At 44.9% G+C, this 8,435-nt stretch overlaps 1 protein-coding gene across 1 annotated transcript; it reads right to left on the bottom strand.

Moving 5' to 3' along the window:
• Positions 1-718: 718 nt before the first annotated feature.
• On the bottom strand, positions 719-4,476 carry ptmab (prothymosin alpha b). Its single transcript, XM_030363876.1, has 5 exons — positions 4,148-4,476; positions 1,991-2,056; positions 1,794-1,878; positions 1,611-1,696; positions 719-1,483 (listed from the first exon to the last, which is right to left on the bottom strand). The coding sequence occupies exons 1-5, from the start codon at positions 4,190-4,192 to the stop codon at positions 1,436-1,438; spliced, it is 330 nt and encodes a 109-aa protein (XP_030219736.1). The 5' UTR covers positions 4,193-4,476; the 3' UTR covers positions 719-1,435.
• Positions 4,477-8,435: the final 3,959 nt, after the last annotated feature.

Genomic DNA, 8,435 nt, shown 5'->3' on the forward strand with positions numbered 1-8,435 from the left:
CGAATTTGAACATCCATCTATTTTATATACACGACCTGACGCGACTCATCAACAATGAGCCTAATTAACATACATGCCAGACTACGCTACCCAAAATGTACAAACTTTCAAAAAAAATGTTTTAACCATCTGAATTAAACAAAATATATATATATAGCCTATAGAGTGCGTGATAGTTGTCAAGTTGTCAATATCCTACAATTATTGAAAGCCACAAAAAGTTACCGTCTTCAGTTATTGCGTTGGATTTTATTCGTCGCTAATTGATAAAGAGGACTGCGTACCATGGCCGGTAATACCGGCGTTGACTCTAATCTCCCTCACAGACTCGCTCCCGTTTGTCTTTGCGCGAGAGGGATGTCACGGCAAAAGGGCGCATGCACGGTCAGCCTCCAGGTAGGACAGCATTGCAAAGAAACGTCATTATTTTGAGAGCAGGCTTACTCTATTAACAAGGATTTACTCAGTTGGAAACATAATTCTGGATGGAATTGATCAATTGTATTTTCTAGTGAATAGAACAAGATTGCTTCTAACGGGCGCTTCATTTTTTTAATCGTTATGGCTAGTGACCTTTGAACCTAAAGTTTTCTTGGCTGCCAGGCACCCGCCGGTTGGCTATTTTTTTGAGCATTTAACAGAACTAGCACCATCCGTGCTCTTACTTTCGAATGTGAGAGAGACAAGGGAAGCAGTAATAAGAGATTCCAAATACAACTCACAAAATAAAAGTCCGGTTTATTGTCAAACAACAAACTTTTCACATACATCAAAACAGGCCATCATAAAACAAAAAAGTCGCTGACGAAAAACAAAAATAAAAAAACGGTAAAAGAAAAGGGACCTTTTCTTTGGCCTTGCCCTCCCATACAAACAAACTAGTTATGGTACAACTAAAGTACATACATTAAATTTACTGGAATGCTCCGAGTCCAACGGCTTAACAGGAACTTTAACGTGTTTTTCTGTCTGAGATCATAACATGGTCAACCAAGCAAAATCTGTTTGTTTTTTTAAAGAAGCACCGATTTTGGTCTAGGGAGTTTGTTGCTGAACAGACCCCCCCCTCCTAACAATATGTACAAAAATATAAAATGTAAATAAAAATACAAACAAATTCTCCTTTTGTGTTTGTTAAGTTGTTGAGAAGGTTGAGCCGAGTTCTGCACTGCTCTAGCGCGGGAATCTTCTAGAAAATATTTTCGCGGTTGAGGGGGGGGGGGGATAGAGAGAGTGAACATGAAGTTGAACTCTACTTGCTAAAGACCATGTTTTTATTTTTATTCATTTTTTGAATGTGTTTTTTGCTCCACCGTAGTCCTGCTCCTCTACCTCCAGCACCCTAAGGTCAAAGGTGGAGTAACAGGAAGTGGATCAGCAGGGATTGCGGCATTGGGTTGGGGGTGGTGTTGGGGGGGGTGGGGGGGGAAACACATCAATCATCATCATCTTCTGTCTTCTGCTTCTTGGTCTCCACGTCATCCTGGAAACGCAAGAGGAAGGGAAACACGAAATAAAGTCAGTTACTGGGATCAGATTCTGGGACTCGCCCACCAGGCGGGTGGTTGGCTGGGTCACCTGGAGAGAGGTCAGAGGTCAATGCTGCTCACCTCGTCGTCATCCTCGTCATCCTCAGCCGCCCGTTTTGTTCCGCCCTCGGCGTCATCGTCATCCTCCTCGTCGTCCTCTTCATCCCCTAAAGAAACACCAAGCTGTCATCAAATGTCCCGGAGCCCCAGCCCCTCCCTTTGCCGAGTTGAGATGCAGTCTTAAAACCATTGTAATCTAGTCACCTTCTGCATCATCCTCCTCCTCTTCCTCATCCACTTCCTCCTCGTCTTCCTCGTCTAGCTCGGGTTCTCCGTTCTCCTCGTTCTCCTGCGGGTGAAAGTTGGACACCAAACGTTAAAAACACACCCTTCTCCAAGTAGATGTAGAAACGTATAGTGGCCAATCTCTTCACACCTGTGTGTATGTGTGCGTCTTGTACCTTTCCGTTGGTGGCCACATCTTTTCCGTTCTCCTTCTCTTCTACCAACTTCTTCTCTTTCAGGTCCTGGTAAAAAATAAGAAAAAAGAAAAAGAAAAACAGGTGGGTCCATTTTAAATCTTAAATGCCACTCATGGATTAACAAAACACAGTTAAGAGCAAGTTGTGAGTGATTAAGCCACGGCCACTAAACTAATCTGTGCCAAGAAAAGCTAGCTATGCATTCTTCACGTCTCCCAGTCAAGCTAGGCACTTAGGCTGGTTGGTTGGTTGGTCGCAGCAGATATTTCCAAGACCAGCCCATCCGCCTCCCGCCCACTCCATCCACTTTAATGTGTTGTAATCTGATACTTTGATGTGCGTCCAGGGCACTCTGGGTATTGTAGTTCGATCGGGGGTCTCACAAGCGCCATATGTCACAAGACACGCCCGGGGAAAACACTGCAATACCCAGAGTGCACAGCTCCATTTAAATACAAGCGCAGAACCAGCAGGCGCGACGCTGGCCGATTTAACTGAAGGTTTAAAGGACAATAGAAGACGACACATGGCTCCGTGCTATCACAACTAACCGCCGACAAAACACACGGCCCAAGCCCGCTGTCTTTACCGTAGAAAAGCAGGATATTAACCTTGCTCTTAAAAATAAGACGAGAGTCGTTCTCGGTTCTATTTATAGCCTAGCGTACAAACGGTCCTCAATTTCCTTGTTTAGTCGACTCGGGTATGTGGGCTACATATGGACAACACACGCACGTCTAAATCCAATAGTTTTATTGATTCCCTCGCATAATCTTTATCTGTTAAGCCGTTTATCCACAGCATTAACACATTGATACGACCGACGGGAGATGAATTATAGGTGCCTTCCACCTTGCCTTCTGCCGACATCGCAAACGTATGTTCAAACCTTTACCGTGTGCGTAAAACGTCAAAAAAGGAACCACGGTTCCTTTCAAAACTATACAATAATGTAGATAAAACTAACCACCCATACAAATGCAGAACTCTCTTACGTTGCTTTGGTCCGTTCAAGTTTCAGAAAAGCATAAAAAGCCAAAGGGAGAAAAACGAATATCCGCGGGGGGAAGAGAGCCGAACGCACCGGTCATCACATCGAGAACCTCCGCGCTGCCCATACGCAGTGAAGTGAAAAATACAAACATCAAAACTTTTGGTCGAGGAAAGAGGAAAAACGAGGTCCGAAAGCGAAAGAATATGAGCCAGACGCGCGAACAGCGAGTTGCAGCTTGTCTGCGGAGAGCGCGAGGTGAGACTCCGGAGGCTCCCGGTGCTGCGCGAGGCGCTCCGGCACCGAGCAACAGAGCAGCTCTAGTTTAATAATAAATAACGTTGATGATCGACCGGTAACTGTCTAGCCGTTCAGACGGACCGAAGTCAAGTTATTGCCTAGATTAAACATTTGTTGTGTATTTATGGTGACCTGACTTGCGTGCGTAATGGGCACAGCACCCCGCGCTGTACCTGTCCATTCAAAAGAGTGGAAGAACCGGACTGGCCAACATCCCCCGAGCCAGCGGAGCTCCGCTAGCACCGGGACCGTGGTCTCCTCACCATCATCGTCATTGAAGTATTTTACTTAACAGATCATTAACAACCCATTTGGTTAAAAGCGGAAGGTACAAGTCTCGTTTTGCACGCACTATACGTGGCCAATAGTAACATTTCTTAAGGAAATTATTTCGGCGAGACGCGATGTTCTGGACCATGTTTACGGGGCTCTGAACAGAATAGTTGTGCCCCGGACTATAGGAATTGGCAGTTGGCTCGTTAAATCTCCCGTTTAGAGAGAAAGCGACACGCTTGTATAAACAAAGAACCCGCGCAGACTGTTACACTCTGGACAATGAGAGGCAATGCTTGTAAACGCTGCCTATTGCCATTATGCGGTCCACGGAGATCTCGCTGTATTCTATCATTGTCCCCCACTACTGCCTTCGAACAGAGACGGGTGAATCCTCTCCCGGAGTGGATAAAGAAGAGCGTGCGGAGCGTCTGCAGAGTTTGGAGTCCGAGCGAGTGCGGCGCCACGGAGAGAAAAAGGGTTTAAAAAATCTAGGTTACAGCCTTTTAAATCTTATTCTATGCAAAAGCTTAACGGATATTGATTTAGTAGAAAAGGTGAAAACAGCTTACCTTGGCAGAGATATCCTTGCCGGAGTCGACTTTTGTGTCTGCCATTTTTTTGTTGAATTAAAATAAAGGACGGTTGAAATTAAAGGTTGGAATAAAGTAAATCCCTTTTCCGGCTATGTATCAATCAATAGGATATTGTGCCAGTGGCCAATGCTGGTGACGGCCGCTGCTTTAATATAGGCTTGTGGGCGGAGATAAGAGGCGGCCAGTGGGCTATGATTGGCTGGAACCGCCACAGAGGTGTGCGCTTCGCGCGTTGGAGTGGAACAATGGATAGAATTTCTAAACCCAGAGGACACACCCCCCCCCCCTCCGTGCATCTGATTCACTCCCGCTACTGCAACTGGCCTTTGGCGAACACATAGTCGGATTAAAACATCACCAAACTAACCAAATCCCTTCTATCAAAAAAAGACATGTGACGAAATCTGTCACTGTATAAACACACCACGCACACACACGCGCTCATTGTGTACTGGACTCCGGTACACGCAGGGTTGCAATTTGATTGATTGATGGGATCTCAGCAATTCAAGTGGCAACTACCGACCGTTCTTGCCACAGCACCGACGGAGGGGAGACGGGATACTCGAGGTCCACAATAATCAAGAAATAAATACAAAAGTACCCTAAAGGTTTTGCAAAAGTACGGTCCGTGGCCGACGGGAGAGCGGACCGCCCTTTGTGTCGCCATATGCTCATTATCAGACATAATGAAAGCCATTGGGAATGTAAATGTGGAGCCCCGCGGCCATGTCACATAGCCCTTGATCGTCGACTACACGCCCCGCCCCCTTTCCGTCCATGTTTGAAACTCCCTCCCAGCGCGCGCCGCCGAATGCTCCGTGTGTGTGTGCGCACTTGCCATTCGGCGCCTTTATATAACAGCCTATCAATTCGTGCGCCAAGGTCGATCACCAACAACACGTCCAAACCCCAAACCCCTTGCTGGACATTTAAAACACAAGTACAAGTGATTTTGGTGTCTTTGCGAGGCATGTGCAGAGTTAATCGGTGAACATGGTGAATGCAGTGTAGTGCTCGTGGCCTCATTTCCTCCATTGTTCAAAGACACGAGAAGATGCCCGCCGTGGAAGAAAGCAGTGCGAGACAGACATGCGATGACACAAGTGCGAAAAATAATAATGTGCTCATGAGTTGACACGCATTCTTATGAAAGACACGGGCAAACGGATATTTTCCTTACCGATTTTTGAACACATGGCTTTTACAAGCGGAATATGAGTTGTACAAAGCGGCAAAAACAGCCGACATTGGTCGTTCTGATAGGGGGGATGGGAGCACACTGTAGCAAGGCAAAAGTAACCCACATTCACATTCTACTGGTATGACGCACGCGGCGGAAGAGACGACTCTGATTGGCCGAATAAGTGGGATAAACACAAGTGTTACAAATAACTAGGCTTGATTGGTTGCCGCGAACGTCCATCAATTCAAGCGCGTTTAAGCCGGTGCGTCGTAAATACGGGATACTGGATCTGGATTGTGGAGCCCGGGGTGTTGGACTTGTAATAATATTTTCACATGAATTTCGAAAATAATTACCTGCCCATCTGAAATCACTAACACTATTTAGATTGTGTGTGTTTTTTCTTTTTAAACCTGTAGGCCTAAGAAACGGATTTGCTAGGAAATACGATGTGATTTAATTAATCTCAGTGAAACTTACTTTAAGTTGCTCGCTGGGTGCAAAGTGATTGGTTGGATATAAATGTATTTCAAGGAAAATATATAAAGAAAGAAAAATAAATGAAACAAAACCGGAATCAGTCCCATTAATTAATTATATGGGGGTATTTACCTTCTGGAGTACAGTTCAATTGGAAAACAAGGGGGGCTTTATTCGTCCACTAATGAATTGTGGATGAGTTGAGACAAGAGGCACACAGTAGCTCTACATTACACTAACGCACCAACATAGTTTCATACACACTGACGCACACGACGGGCAAGGGACAACAGGACCTCTGCTAGACCACCACACTCACACACACACGTGCGCACACACACACACACACACACACACACACACACACACACACACACACACACACACACACACACACACACACACACACACACACACACACACACACACACACACACACACACACACACACACACACACACAGAGCCATTGTTGTACCAGAGTGACATCACCTTAAAACACTAGTCTCACGTTTCAATTTATTTTTAAAAGCCAAAGTATTATTACCCAGAATTAGTTTTGGGGGCTCAGAACAGCTGTGCATGACAAAATATTTTTTAAATAAAACCTACGTGTGCATGCACTCTTAACGTGTTAATCTCACATCCTGCTATAGCGGCCGTGGACCGGGGGTAGAGATAATGTGTAGATGTGGTCCGCACAGTGAAACATCTGACTTCCTGTTGTTTTTCAGCCTGGATCTACACTACGAGAACATCTATGCGGTTCTCCTTGTCCACCTCAGATGGTTGGTTACACGTTCCACCTCAAGTTCTGCCCTCGAAAAATAAGTTTACTCAGATATGGAAATAATTCCGCCTCTCTCTGATTTGGTGCCGCTTAACTTATCGGTCCATTAGTAAACGTTTGAATAGTATGTAGTATTTGTTGGTAAGTGCCGGGCCGCGTAAAGGACACTCAGGTTCGAACCGAGAACCCTTTTGGCTGCGAGTCAAACGCCCTGTCCACTACTCGGCTGTCTGTTCTGCGCTGATAGTGAAAGTGATCTGCTACTCTCTGATAGCAGAAGTAATTGGCTCCTAAAGGGAATTTAATATGCTCTGATGCGAGGGAAAAGTCAAATGTGCCACTCTCTAAACAGAGCAGCCATCTTCAACGGAATAACCCATTCATGTCTGGTCATTTCTAGTCTACTCTACTCTACTCGGTTCTACTCTCTGGAACCCACCCTCAACACATCCTGAGGGACGCTGATGATGATTATGATGAAACCTGCAATAACATACAAACATATGTTGATGATATGGTACATAATCCAATAACCCTGGCAGTGTATTGGTAGTGCCTCGGTCTACCACTTGAGGGCACAAATAAACACAGACAAGTTATGTGTGTGTACCTTCCTTTGAATAACACATGTGGTTATTTAAAGGAAGGTAACAAAGCAACATGAATAATCTCGGATGGATTCCGAAATAGACCCGGTCATGTGACACAAAGATGCTAACTGATTCCCCATAAAGTAAAACTATCAGGCTAGCACAGTTTATCAAGGGCCCATAAGTTGTACTTTTTTTTAGAGGGGCCTTCTATTAAAAGGGCCCCAACCATTTCAGTTTAAATGAAATTGTGCAAGCAACGCGACTATCGTTGTACACATTCTGCATTTTACAGCTAGCTGTTAGAAGGTCAATCCGGCCTGTGTAAACTTCTGGCACTTTGGCATAGTAGAACAGAGTTAGATGCCACTTTTCTAGATGTTTCTCAGGGCTTCAAACTAAAGATTTTAATAACAGAATAATGATAGTTCAATACTACTGCCAGAGTCCTTGAATAAGGCACCGGGCTCACTGCTGTCGTCTGTCTGAGAAATCCTTCCATGGGATCAATATTGCATTGTAAAAGTTTAAGAGAACAGTTAGCTTTCCCTAAAATGACTGCCGTGGAGAGTTATTTAGCAATGCCGTCAGATAGTGGTCTTCATGTAAAGCATTTTAAAACAAGTTGCAAATCAGTCACCCTCTGGAACCCAGCCAACCACGAGTAAACAAATTCCTGGCAGTGATTGCAAAGTTTGATCCGGACTTTCGATCCACCCTCGGCCCTCACTGAAGACCAATGGGAGTCAAGTTAGCTTAAAGGAGCTATCATGCTACTCTAGTTAGTCTATATATCTAAAGTCTACATGGGCGCTACCATGCTACAGTGCCAAACGTTTACCTGAAGGAGATGCTTTGCTACCAAACCTGAAGTGGGCCTACACAGGAGCTACTATACCTAAAACTAACCTTGAGATGCTACCATGTTACTGTATTTTAAAAACGTATAGTAGGACAAGATTTACCAATTAGTGACCAAGCTAAAGTTAGCCTACAAGGTTGCCAACATGTTACAAACATGAACACATTTAGCAGACCATTATCCACCATGTTACAGCAGACCCCAAGGCACAGTAAAAAGACAACATACACCAGCCCAAATAAGTAAGTCCCAAAATCGTGGGCTAGAGTGATATTGCGGTTTCCCCGTGTACTTCCTGACAGGTTTTTCACACCTCTTCGACCTTGGTTCCATCTAGTCACTTAGGCCTGGTCCACA

Source organism: Gadus morhua, chromosome 8, assembly GCF_902167405.1.
Source record: "Gadus morhua chromosome 8, gadMor3.0, whole genome shotgun sequence".
In the NCBI taxonomy this organism is placed as follows: Eukaryota; Metazoa; Chordata; class Actinopteri; order Gadiformes; family Gadidae; genus Gadus; species Gadus morhua.